This window comes from Dicentrarchus labrax, unplaced genomic scaffold (genome assembly GCF_905237075.1).
Source record: "Dicentrarchus labrax unplaced genomic scaffold, dlabrax2021, whole genome shotgun sequence".
NCBI classification, from domain to species: Eukaryota; Metazoa; Chordata; class Actinopteri; family Moronidae; genus Dicentrarchus; species Dicentrarchus labrax.
In genome coordinates, this window is record NW_026136703.1 from 19752755 (window position 1) to 19766177 (window position 13423).

Sequence of the window (13423 nt, forward strand, 5' to 3'; positions counted from 1 at the left end):
GTTAAATATCGTCTGCTGAAAGACAGATGTCTCCTGAGGCATCCCGCAGCGAGCCTTAAATGCAAACTGCTGTACCTACATCTACAGGAGATGAAAGCTTCAGTGTCGCTCTCATCAGTGTTGACAGTCTGATCTCACAAGACATGCTCCACTTTCTGCTCCCAGTGACCCAGTAATGGGATTGTCTGAGAAAGTGTGTTTTTTGAGGGCTATTTTTAGGCAGGAGCAGAGACACTATCACATTTCTTCAAAGTGTTGAGTTGAAACAAATCTTTTCTAGGTCTTCCAAGTCATTTGCTGCTTTTATTTTTAAAGTAAGGCGATGTTTAAGAACAGAATGTCTGCCGCTGAAACTCAAACTGCAGCTTTAGATGGGTCAGCGCTGGTTGAATTTAGTCCTCTGCATAGAATGAAATACTTTAACTGGGCTTTCCAAACTGAAAAACTTCTTTGTTGTCAAACAGCCAACATTCCTGAAACATTTTCCTGCTGATGTAATGATAAATGCACGGCTACAGGAAGCTCAGTAGTGTACCTGATGAACTCTAATGTAATCCCTTCCCTCACTCGCAAGTTAATGGCTGTACCGCAGATTTACTGGCACAGCATTGAAGTTTACAACCCTAGTTTAACAGAGCTGAATGGGAAATGCCATAATTCACTGACTAATAAGTGTAGAAGTTGAGCTACATGTTTGATTCTGTCCAGATAGAGCTGATGAGGCTTAAGGGAGGAAATTGAGCTTATCCAATATGAATGGATGAATGCTTTAATTCCCATTTTCTTTCAGATAGCCCATTTAGCCCATAGAGACTGAAGTGTTTATCCTTACTCTGATAATGCCAGCTGTTTATCATTGAGATGACCTTTTTTCAAGCATGCTGGGTGATTTGTGTTGTAACTCCTGAAAGGTTTTGTTTATTACTAGCTACAGTGGTGTGTGTGTGTGTGTGTGTGTGTGTGTGTGTGTGTGTGTATCCAGTGATATGTCATAACTGCTGTCAGGCACAACACTATGTCAAATTGTAACATACTGCTACAGCAATAATAATCTCTAAAGCTGATAGATGTACCAGGATGTTAACATTTAAACCTCCTCTTCCCCTGCCTGCAGGTCGAGAGCTGTGGCTCTATCAAAGGCAGTATGGGTGTGGGCAACAGCTACACTGGGATGGGTAGGCCGTCCATGGCACAGGTCTTCAATGGAGATGTGGACGGGCACAGAGACAGGACGTCCGACGCCTGCTTCCCCAAACAGGAGAAGAGGGAAGTGGAGAACGGGTTCCCGAGAGACCCTTCCTCCTGCCGGGCAGAGGATAGCTCCCAGGGTCAGAGCCCGTCCCAGGAGAACGGATTCCTGCCCAGCCGGGAAGAGCAGGACTCGGAGAAAGACAAGGACAACAGCCTGACGCCGCCACGCAAGAAACGAGGGAGGCGGAAATTGGAGCGCCCAACAAAATGTGAGTGTGTTTGGCTTCTGCTCGTTCAGCTCAGCTATGTTTTGATCTGCTCTCTGTGGATCCAGCAGGAAAAGTCATGTGATTAGTACAAGATGTTGAGTAAAGAACTGTAAATGGATGTCAGATACACAGAGCATGGACTCTACCAGGATTAGTAGCACTGAGGCTAAAAGTGTTGCATTCATGCTGCTGCACAGTGCTGTGAAGGAAAGGCACTAGTATATATTAGGGCTGCAGTGTAAATCAGACATAATTATAATATTTATACTGTTAATATTTATCTTATACATATTATACTGAATGTTATGCATGCTATGTTTCACTGCTTTTGAATTTCTTGGTGTGGTTTACCAAATGCTTTCAATATGCACAACCAGTTGACAAAATAACAAATAACATTCATGACTGAGAAAACAGGCAGCTGCAATGAAAAAGACAGCGAGAAACAATACATTGATTATCTCTGAAATCATGTGGCAAAAAGGGAAGTGGAGCCCTAATATGGAAATGTAGAAACATTTCAGTTTCTATAGGTTGATTTCATTGTATCTATGAGCAAAAGTATTAATGCAGTAATTATTTACATGTAGCACTAAAACAACTAGTTGACTGATTGATTGGTCATTTGACAGAAAATTAATCATTTTTCAAGTAAAAAAGAAGATTCTCTGGGTTCAGCTTCTTAAATGTGCATATTTGCTGCTCTACTTTATCTTAAGTCATATAAAAACAAGCAGTTGAGTTTGGATTGTTGGTCAGAAACAAGATAACTGTGATGGAACTTTTCTATTCTATTTTCTACTTTCCTATATTTTATCAAATGATTAATCGAGACAATAATGTCAGATTAATCTATTATGAAAACAGTTGTTAGTTAGCCCTAATTATGTGAATTTCTTGTTATTAAGGACACAATAACTAGCCAAGACAAGAGGAATGAAAGCAACATTATTTGTTCTAATGCAAAATGCAACAAAATATCCTCCTGAAATAAAAATTATAACTCAAATAATAATAAAATAAATGATTAAAATGCAAACTGTCCACATTTTTGTTAAAACAAATTATTTTAAATTGAGTTTTGGTCCTGCAGGAGTGAATCTGTACCAGCCACAGTGCAGCAGTAGATAACATTAGCCTATAAAGATGATATAAATCACGGGGGCATTGTTGGGAGAGAGTGGTGCTGACAGCTAGTTTTTAGTCCAAGGTGGAGATTAACAATATCACTTAGTTGCTCCCCCACTCTCTGCTTTTTAGTCCTCTCTCTCTCTCTCTCTCTCTCTCTCTCTCTCTCTCTCTCTCTCTCTCTCTCTCTCTCTCTCTCTCTCAGCCACGTGTCTCTCTTGTTCCTCTCTCGGCCACAGAGACACTGGCTATGACCTTGATGTTGGGAGCAGGCAGGTCTCTGCTGTGGCCGCCTCTCTGTCGGGGGCCCTGCCAGGTGGATGGCATGATCGTGCCCAGAACTCTTTACAAACTGAGTCTGCACTCTGCATTCACCTGATCTGTGCTTCTAGGATCTGTTACTTTACTTCAAAGCAGAAATCTGGGATAACCCTGTTTGCTTTTGGTGTAAATGGCTATAAACTGGTTTTGCTAAGCAGGTCTGCAAGTCTGCTCCCTAATCTGGGTTTGGGTCCAGTGATGTGCTTTAATATGACACAGTGGTGAACACAGAGGGCATGACAAATATCGAAAACTCTCATATTTACTTTAAAGATTATAAATACATGATACATTTTTAAAATGTTCAAAAACATTGTTTGATAAATGCCATCAGGGTAACAACAACAAGTCTGCTTTATATGATCATTAATATCTTTAAGTAAGTGTGCTAGATTTTGTGGCATCTAGCAGTGAGATTGCAGACAAAAGGAGAATTACATTGGCCACAAAACTCGCAAAAAACACAGAAGGGCCATGTGTTTGGTTTGTCCTTTCTGGGCTACTGTAGAAACATGGTGGTTCCACATGGCAGCCTCTGTAAAAGAGGACCCACTACCTCCGTAGGTAAGAATGGCTCATTCTACACACAATTCTATTCTTATTTGCAGGTGATTATACACTAATGAAGACATGAAGACCTATGTATATTATATTCCATTTCTGGTAGACCTTAACATGCTGTTACGATATTTTGTTTTCAAGTTTCAGTTAGAGCTTTTGTATGAAAGGTCCTCTGACTTACAGGAAGTGATGTCTTTCGCATTTCATTGAATGAACCGAAAGAGGAACTTTGTAGTCAGTAAAAGCAATGCGTGACATTCTCTCAAGGCTGCAGGCGAACCTCTGCAGTTACGTTGTAATGTGTGAACATGGTACAAGATGGGGAGGTGTTGATATTTGCAAGCTGCATGCACGCACGCACGCACGCACGCACGCACGCACGCACGCACGCACGCACGCACGCACGCCAATAATGGAGGATTAAGAAAGTAACAGGCACACTGTACAGGTTGTTGCAGGTAAGTGAGTGGACTTGGTGCAAAGGATTGTGGGAGCAGGCGACTTTAAAGCAAAATAGAGCAGGAGTGGGCATGTGCAATCTCTCTAAAAAAAAAAAAAAAAGGGCCACACAGACTTTTAATTTAGATTACATCAGCATCAGCCTACAGTACTGCCCAGAGTTTAATTGCCAAGTGATTTCTGGGAAGTGCAAAAAAAAACACCACACTCTGTTGCGCCTGCATGACGTCTCGGCTTACCTTAAATGCACTTAACAGCGAAATTTGGCTGTGACTAAAATATATTAATCCCACTATGAATACAGTTGCGAATAGAGGGAGCATTGGTATATTCATCTCAGAGAGGAGAGTCCTTGGTGGGGGGGCAGTGTGGTGGATCGATAGTCAGCTAAACAAGGTTTCTGCTATCCATCTGGAGGGCACAGGAAGGATTTGAGCTCCTGCTGGAGTGGAACTGAGCTCTAGCAATACGAGAGCTGGAATCCACTCAAACTGGCAAGGTATACTCTATGGGCAACGTTAGCCAGCTCCCCTCACAAACCCAATGACCTTGGCAGTCCACACTGCCTCACCGATTTGTTATATAGTCACTTATTCCCGATGAGGACGAGGAGACCAGACCAGAGCAGAGAGGGATGGAAAAAAGAAAAGAAAAAAGAGCAAGGGTGAGGGAGGAACAGGGGGCTCAGCTACACATGGAACCAACTTGAAGAGGCTGCTAAGAGAGCGGACTATTGTTTGGACAGGTCTGTAGGGTACTTCACTGACAAGCCAGAGTTGGCTGTGCAAAAAACATGCCATCAAAAGTTGTCCTTAGCCTCTCAGGGCTCAAGTGTTATGATAGTGTTTGGGCTTCGACTCGATGATAGTCATGTTTACTCAGGCTGTGCCATCATGCTAATTTAGGGCACAGCTGCTTGAATGATGTGTATACTCCACTGGTGTCATATCACTGAGCCCGGGCACTTTTAGAAACACTTGCGTACACTGAAATTAAACATTGTGAAAAGTAATACCAGAGGTGTTGGTTTGAGCTTCTGTGATGAAGCTGATTTTGGCTTCCTTATCTATTTTTCTTGTCCGAGTGTTTCAGTTGGGTGCTATCCATGCTCCCTGGCTAACCCCTCACTGCTCTGCTGAACACAGGAAAACAATGCAGTTTAACAATGAATAACATGGCCTTGTTGTTGTAGACCTACAAATCATGGCCAAGTTAATGGGAAATCCCAGATGGGGCATTTATTGTGTTACATTGTGGTTTCAGTGCATGTTTCACCAAATATTTTCTGTGCTTTTCTTCGACAATTTTAAAGCCTGCTGCTGCCTCTTTCACTTTTGGTTTTGCAGCTTTTTCTGCATATATGGGCACTGTCTTTCTTGTAGAAAGTATTTTTTCTTTGTAAAAAAACTGCTGATAATATTCAAGAGTTTTAAATCCTTACACCAGTGTTGGAAAAGTACTTAGATCTTTTATTTCACTAAAAGGAGCAATACTTAAATTTAAAAATAGCCCATTACAGGTCAAAGTCCTACATGATAGATTTTACTGAAGTAAACGTCAAGAAGTACTGTGTCAGAATATATTGAAGTGTCACAATTAAAAGTACTTATTATTAGAACTGGATCGATAGTGGATTGGAAGAAAATCAATTATGTAAAAGAAGACACCTGTCATAGACTATATCATATTGATATAACTATTAAATATTTGTCAATATAAATATTATTTATTGTATTGTATATATGTCAAATTTACTGTATGTAGTGTGGTAAAAACTCATTATTTCCTAGAAATATCATTAAGTAGTTTATTTAGGAGTAGTCCGTTTAGTAGCTGCTTTCAGTTATATCATATGATCTTCACAGCAGATGGAGTTCGCACAGTTGTTGTGTTGAGGTGATAAAATTTCTTCAAGTGCTCAGAAAAAATAGAAATGTGAACATCTGCATTTCCATGAAAGATCATGTGATATGATCAAAAGCTCCAGAACAGCTACTAAATGGACCTTAAGGTGAGATTATTTTGTCATCTCCTGTTTCCAAGGTATCTCACTGTTGTACTCAAAGTAAATCACGTACTTTTATCGTAAAACATAACAAAACCAAATAACAGACAAATACTCTGCATCTCTCCACCTTCCATTTGTACATAACTAGCTAGAGGAGTCTCATGTCTTGGTCCTGTTGAGGCTTTGGAGATTGGCAGGGACATTATATACGGCCCCAGAGCCACAGTCAAGTGAAGCAGTATGTTGTTGCCTTTACGGCTCAGTGTCAGCGGCCATGCTAATAGCTACCAGCTGTGTGTCTTATGAAGGGGGATATAAGGTCAGAAGTGTGACCTTTGCCAAAATAAACCTGGCCCCTCTCCACACTCATCATAACCTGGGCAGCCACTCCAAACCCTCTGGGTTGCATCAAACCCTCATATGGCACCTGAGCGCACAAGCTCCCGTGATTCCAGACGATTGCAAAATCTGAGCACATATGAGGAGTTTCCCCCGTAGCCACTATCTATCAGCAGTTTTATTAATTTGTCTTTAATTTGATCAAATCAAACACACAGTTAATGGGACGACTTGGAGGGCAAGTGTAACAGTTTGGGTTAATAAATGTGTCATATGGTTTATTGATGAATGTGAGGGCAGTTAAGTTTAACACAGATACGAGGATAAGCATTGTGGTCAATTTCCACTCTCCTATGAATGATTCAGGCCACCCATTGTGTTGCTGTCTTCTCTCTAGATGTGGAGCACAAGGAGGAGAACGGGGATCATGCACTCAAGACTGAGGTAAGATATCTACTCTGCCGAGTCTTTGTTCTCTGGCTGATGTAACTCTTGAGTTGTCTTTCACACTTGCCGGGGCTGTAGCTTCCTTTTTTGGGTGAGTTACCTTTCCTGTTACAAACCGTGAATCATCTCCTTGCCAGCATGATAGATGGTTGTGGTGCAGCTCAAACAGAAGCTTGTTTTTATACTATATTAAAGGACCGTTTTAGTGAAAGAAACACTGAATATGACTGAATTCTCCAGCGGACTCCATCATACTGGTATGTTATAAAAACATCAGCCCATCCAGTTTTCTTCATATTCTTCATATCGATTGTGGAACAGGTTGTATGTTTGATATTGGAGTGTTTACATGTTTTGCATGACTGTAGCTGTGTAGGAAAATTAGTTTTCTTGCCGAGAGTTAGATGAGAGGATTTATAGGTAAATATTAAGCTACAGCCAGCAACCAGTTAGCTTAGCTTAGCATAAAGGCTGGAAACAGGGGGAAACAGCTAGGCTGTGCAAAGTCTAGTATCTAAGCCACCTTAAAGGAAAAATTTGACATTTTGGAAAATACGCTCATTTGCTTTCTTGCCAAGATGAGAGGATGAGAAGATTGATACCACTCTCATACCTGTTAGCCTAACGTAAAGACTGGAATCCAAGGGAAACAACTAGCTTGGTTCAGTCCAACTATTAGGGTTATGTGCCAGACTACTTCTTGGCTGGGAGCAGTAATTTTCTGGCATTACAGTTTTTGTAAGGATTAAACAAACATTTGTGAGCTTTAGAGGTGCGGGTGGGTGGATTTTAGTAACTTCAGACTAGGGATGTCACAATACCAGAAATTTAGTTGTCCATACCAATACCGGTGAAAGCTTTTTTGCTCCTGATCCCAATTTAACATCTGCTGATACCTAGTCCTGATCCAATACTTGTATTTTCCTTAATAATACAGGTGAATAGCTCTGCATTGCATTAAGGAAAATGCCTAAAATCAAGCTGTTCCTCAATGTTTTTATACTTAATATATTCATATTAATATATTATAGATTTTATATACTAAATAACTAATAAACAAGGCAGGCTATTAATTAGCGTAACAAACTCTCTGTAACCTTTTTTGGTCTTGCAGTTGTCTGGAGGGAATTTCTCTTTCCCTTTAAAAGTGTCCTGCAGAGTTTGCTGCTTCAGTGCAGCCTTTACCTGAGTTACCTGAAAGAACTGTATTCTGCTGAGTGTTGCTGTCTCTTGTCCATACATATTTTGCGCGGATTACATCAAAAAATTCCTTTTTTTATTTGTGGGGCTTTTGTTGCACTTGCAGCTGTGTGGTGAGTGTGCGGCTCTCCACCACTCTCTGTCTCGCCGCAAAGCAGCAGCTCAGCCATGCACGTGGTGGTGTTTTACTGCAGGTGCGACTGGGCTGACACACGCAGCACAGCGACAGAGACACAGACAGAGGAGAGAGCTGATGACGGAGAGCTGTGTGTGAAAGTTTTGCGAGTAAATCACCTGTGCAGCTGCACTTGTTGCTGTCTTCTACATGTTCTTCTTCTTCCTGGGGCAGACTAGAATGTTTGTGGGCGTACATGCTGCCCCGCCAGGTTCGAAAGAATCGCGCCCTCTGTTCTTAAAATTCTGGTGTCGACTTGGTACTGAAGGTATCGGTTTTCTTGACATCCCTTCTTCAGACAGAACCAAGCTAGCTGTTTCCTCCTGTTTCCAGTCTTTTGGCTAAGCTAAGCTAATCAGCTGCTGGCTCCAGCTTCATATTGAGAGTGCTATAGATTTTCTCATCTAACACTTGGCAAGAAAGTGAAGCTTGTTTCTCAAAATATCAAACTATTCTTTAAAGCTTTAAGATTTTTGTGTATAGTCAAACTTTTGGACACCTCCTCTCCCACAAATGTATCTCGAAAGCTTGCACTGAAAGTAAACTGTATCTGCACCATTGCTTGAATAGAAGCTTTGCATAGTCACCTATCTTCAAGTCCTATGTTTAAGGTCCAGGAAAGAAATGGTACCTAATGGTGTATAGATTTGAAATATCAAATACACTTGGGAGCTTCTCGTATCAGTTGGTGCTGGTGACCTTGAGACTGTTGCCAGGGAGTTGTGATTAGACACTGTGGCATCGCTCCTTGCTGCCTGACCAATCACAAGCTGATAGCACCATACGGCACACCAACATGTGAGTCATCATCGTTTTAGAAATTAGACAACCCCATCGCCTCAACCGCAAATTACTGACTTATGAACTAGAGTCTGTCACAAGCTCTAGTGACAGATTGGATGCACAGATTTAGAACAAATCTGCATGCTTCCTAATGAGACAAACTCTAAAAGAAAGAATCAAAAACTAGTAGCTAACTTTTTTTTTTTTTTTAACACCTTAAACAGGGAGGTCGAGGCAGGCTGCGAGGGGGAGTTGAGATCAGCCTTCGTCAGAGGCCTGAGCCCCGAATAACCTTCCAGGCTGGTGACCCTTATTACATTAGCAAGCGGACCAGAGAGGAGTGGCTGGCCAAGTGGAAGATGGAGGTGAGTACCCCAGCACTGTCCCAGCCACTGTAGATTACAGGGTGAGTGACAGGCGTGGACCAAAGCTGCCAGGGTCAAAGATAGGGCTTGTGGTGTATTCACGGCCAAGTGTATTTGATGGGTCATTTGATATCTCATGAAGGTACCATTTATTTCAGTGGATTTTTCAAGGCCATTGGCTCAGTCAGCTCCTGTATTTCCTGACTTTGTTCTTGTCTGTTGTATCAGCAGAGGAGAAATCACATGCAGCTGCGTTGATCACATCTGTTTGATGCCTTGACATGATTGATGTTTCCTGGATGAAATTGTTGCTGTAAATTTAGATGTGCATCATTCTGACTGCCTTTGGTGTCTTAAAGCTGTGTGAAGTGATTCTACATTAAAGGATCAGTTCACCTAAATCACCAAAAAAACATATTTTTCCTCTTACTCCTGATGGTACTGAGCCATGCAGATGGTCTCTTTCCAGAAAAAAATGTCCTTATTAAGCTGGATAATCCACAGATGAGCGACAGAGAGGAGTCCTGTCACCACTATGACAGTTTGATGGAGCCAGCGGAGGTGACATACTGCGAGTTGAGCTGCTGTCATTGGCTGCACAGTTTCAACTTGTCCACAGCAGGAAACAATGGCGGACCACCTGGTCACACACAATCGCGTATTAGAGATAAACCGTACAATAAAGTTTGTTCCTGAAACGATTTAAGGTGAGAAATGGGGAACGGTAACAGAATCTTGATCTGTATTTGATCAGCACTACCTAGTTTGACTGTTTGCTCTGAGTTTCATGGACAGATTCACTGAGAATGACCTGTCAATCACAAGGTAGCCAGGCCCCAAAGAATACGCAGCTTTATCGTCTGTTTTACTCCAAATTGGACCATCGTTTTCTAAATTAACATCACGCTGTGTGGAAGAAGCGATTGAGACCATAAACTCATTAGTAAACTGTTTACTGAGCTAAAGAATCAAGTGAGAAGTCAGGTTATTTCTCCATAAGACTGAATGGTATAGTTTTTTTTTATTGCAGCCAATGGAGTTGCCCTCTGCTGGCCTTTATATATAATGCAGGTTTAAGACACTTCCGCTTCACTTCACAGAACTGGAAGCTCTGTCCATTATATACACTGTCAATGGCTGGTGGGCCCATGTTGCCTCAAGGTATTGGTCAGTTCGGCAATCTTGATGAGATCTGCGATTTTGAGGCTTATCAGACGCCAAAACGCTGCACAACAGTTTATAAATTGATGATGAATGATTTTCACATTAAACTCGGGTGTAAAGGAGAAACAAATTATGTTCACAAAGTGATCTACCTGTGCTGGCGTTGTGGTGAAAGATAACCCAGAGTCAACTACTTTTTCAGATGAAATAAGTCGGTCTGAACACAGCTTGCTGTCAATACATTTATTTGGGACTATTGCTTTGATGGAAAATAGTTCCAATTAAACTCTCCATGTAAATGTAGAGCAATAATAAACTGTTGAAAGTTCATTCTTGACCTTAGAAACAGTCGTTGACAAAATAATTTGTTTCATTAAGTAATTATGTTGGAGCTTTCAATCTTATGAAATGATCATCCTCAAGCTCCAGCTACTAAATAGACCTTTTGGTGAGTTTTTTATTTTTATTTGTCAACTACTGTTTCCAAGGTCAGGAACTAATTTCACCTCATCAGGACATGAAGTCCTTAAAGTGTTTAGAATTTTGTTTTACAATTTTATGACAACTGGGCAAACTCCATCAACTCACAGAGATCATGTGATTCAATGGAAAGCTTCAAAACCCCTTTTTAAATTATAGACATTGTAGATTTCTTTGCGAACAAACTGGTCTTTTTTTAATCCTTTTTCCTGGATTCAGGGTGATCACACTGAACTCCTGCTCAGCAAAATGTGGCAACTTATCCAATCTGATTTCCTTTTGGGCCGTATTTAAAAGCACTTAATGCAGGGGCGCCCGGTTAGCTCAGTTGGGAGAGCCATGTACCGAGGCTGAGCCCAGGGTTCGAATCCGACCTGCGGCCCTTTGCTGTGTGTCATCCCCTCTCTCTGCCCCCCTTTCCTGCCTACCTTCGGCTGTCTTTATCAATTAAAGGCAATAAAAGCCCCCAAAGAAATATAAAAAAAAAAAAAAAAAAAGTACCTAATGCGGCAAGATATTAAATCTTATAAATATGAAGTTCCTCACATTAATGAGTCACGTTAAATATGACTCCTGGTAGTAATGTGATTAGTGCAACTTCATCTGTTACATAATAAGGAGTCTCCGTAGTATCAACATGGGGTCTTCCATTTCTTCTGCCTCCATGCCCCCCCTCTGCGCTCCTCTAGAGAAGGCTCGGAGAGCGGCCATAAAAATGTCTCCAGGGAGGAAATATTGCCAAATTAGCAGGACATGCTGGGGTCCCACAAGTGAAAAGTCATAAAATACGAGGCAAGTAGGCTGTTCACGTTTTCCAAACAGAGGTGGATTTTCTGAAGCAAGTAGCTCTACAAGGCTGAGATTTAAGGGGATTTGCAAGATGCAAATTTTGAGTGTGCCTGTTTTTTCCCCCCTTTTTCTAAATCTTGCGTGTTGCAAGCTTTGATCTAATTTGTTCTGGCATCAAAGCCCCTTTTCCTGAGGAGTAATATGATGCATAGCCTTTGGTTTTGGTTCTGCTCTTGTCACAGAGCCTTTTGCTGTTGCATGTTTCTGCAGCAGGGAGGACATGGTGGCTAAAAAGGTTACTGCCGTCTTGCACTTTCTCCAGGATCTCCCTCTCTCTCTCTCTCTTTTTTTTCATGTGCCTTGTGTTACAGTGGACTTCTCCGTTTCTCCCTCTCTGTTTCCCTTCCCCATTCTTCTCCTGACCCCTCCCCCAGCTATGGAAATGAACTCTGTGCTATGGATATAAGGGTGAAGATAAGGTTTGCAGAAAATTTCTCTGTTCGCAAGCTACCTGGCTCGCTGCCAAAATTCCTCTAGCCAACCAGAATTCCTGTCGGCAATCACCTGACCCCTCAAATTCCCAGACAAAGAAAATGTTCATGCTTTCCTTTTTCAAGCGAAGTCTTCTACCCTGAGAGTGGGGGTGGAAAAAAACTCAAGCCCCACACTGGATTATGAGGGTTGCGCAAGCTGGTGTGTATGGGTATGTGCACTGCATTGTTTGTTTGATGACACGGATAGTGTGCATGTTTGATTAGCCTGCTTACAGTGAGGGGAATATGCTGACTTCAGGTATTTCCACGAGAGTTGTCGTGAATCATCTGCTCTGCACGGCTTAAAGGGAAACAGTCACTTTAAGAGGAAGAGTGAGCAGGCTTTAGCCGTGTTTGGGAAAAAGTTGCTTGCATGAAAAAAAGTTTTTCCCGTGGGGGGGGGCTTTTTTTAAACTATTTCCTGTTTCATAGCAGCGCCTAAAAATGTCAGAGTAGTATAATTTTGTTTTAGGTCAGATATATTTACCTTAAAAATGTTGCTGTTTTGAGAGCCACCATGATTTCACCTTACATAACATTTAACTGGGAAAAGGGTGAAGTTGTTGTGTAGGCGTCAAGTCCCTTTCCTTCCTATCATTGTGTACTTTGTTCTGTTTGACTAAGGACATAGATTTACTATAAGGAGAATAATTGATTACTTGAAAAGATTTTAAAGGGCTTTGGAGTAAGCCGAGCAGCCTCCTCAGGGAGCTTTTTTAACAACTCCACTTGTGGATTCATGGGGAATTCTGTTTATGTATTCATGGCTGACTCTGTAATATTCCTAATTATCTCTTAAAAGGAGAACCAGATGGCCTATTTTGGTGTGACCCCCCAAGGCCACTCATGAAATACACAGCCTTTGTAGGGATCTGTGCTAAAATCAGGCTAATGAATGCAGTAGCCACATAGCTGCACAGCAGAACTTGCCACTTGTGCTTTTTCAGACAGTATTTCCACTTTAAAAGCAAAAGTCTTTTTTCTTTTCTTTTTTTTTTTTTTTTTAAAGCTTCAGGATTAGTTTTTGCAGCTTTCTTGGTCTGATGCATCTTGAGTTAACTACACCTGTCGTGACTTAAGGAAGTTTTTGTTATTTGTAAGCAGTCCTCCACCACAGATAAGTTTAGGTCTTTGCACCGAAGACATATCTCACTGTATTATCCATCAAACAATTACACAAAACAGTCCCCGCTGTGTCTCTACTGCCTGTT

General features: G+C 41.4%; 1 protein-coding gene across 6 annotated transcripts in view; it reads left to right on the forward strand.

Annotated features, from left to right (window-relative positions):
- dnmt3ab (DNA (cytosine-5-)-methyltransferase 3 alpha b) overlaps window positions 1-13423 on the forward strand; it is a 51279-nt gene that overhangs the window by 9940 nt on the left and 27916 nt on the right. For 3 of the 6 annotated variants that reach the window (XM_051389382.1, XM_051389402.1, XM_051389391.1), the window contains exons 4-6: window positions 1115-1460; window positions 6674-6720; window positions 9106-9246. In XM_051389382.1, the coding sequence (XP_051245342.1) occupies window positions 1115-1460; window positions 6674-6720; window positions 9106-9246 (534 nt within the window). Of the gene's footprint in view, window positions 1-1114; window positions 1461-3456; window positions 3474-6673; window positions 6721-9105; window positions 9247-13423 lie in introns of those variants that run through there. The other 3 variants (XM_051389411.1, XM_051389421.1, XM_051389429.1) reach the window with 2 other exon arrangements.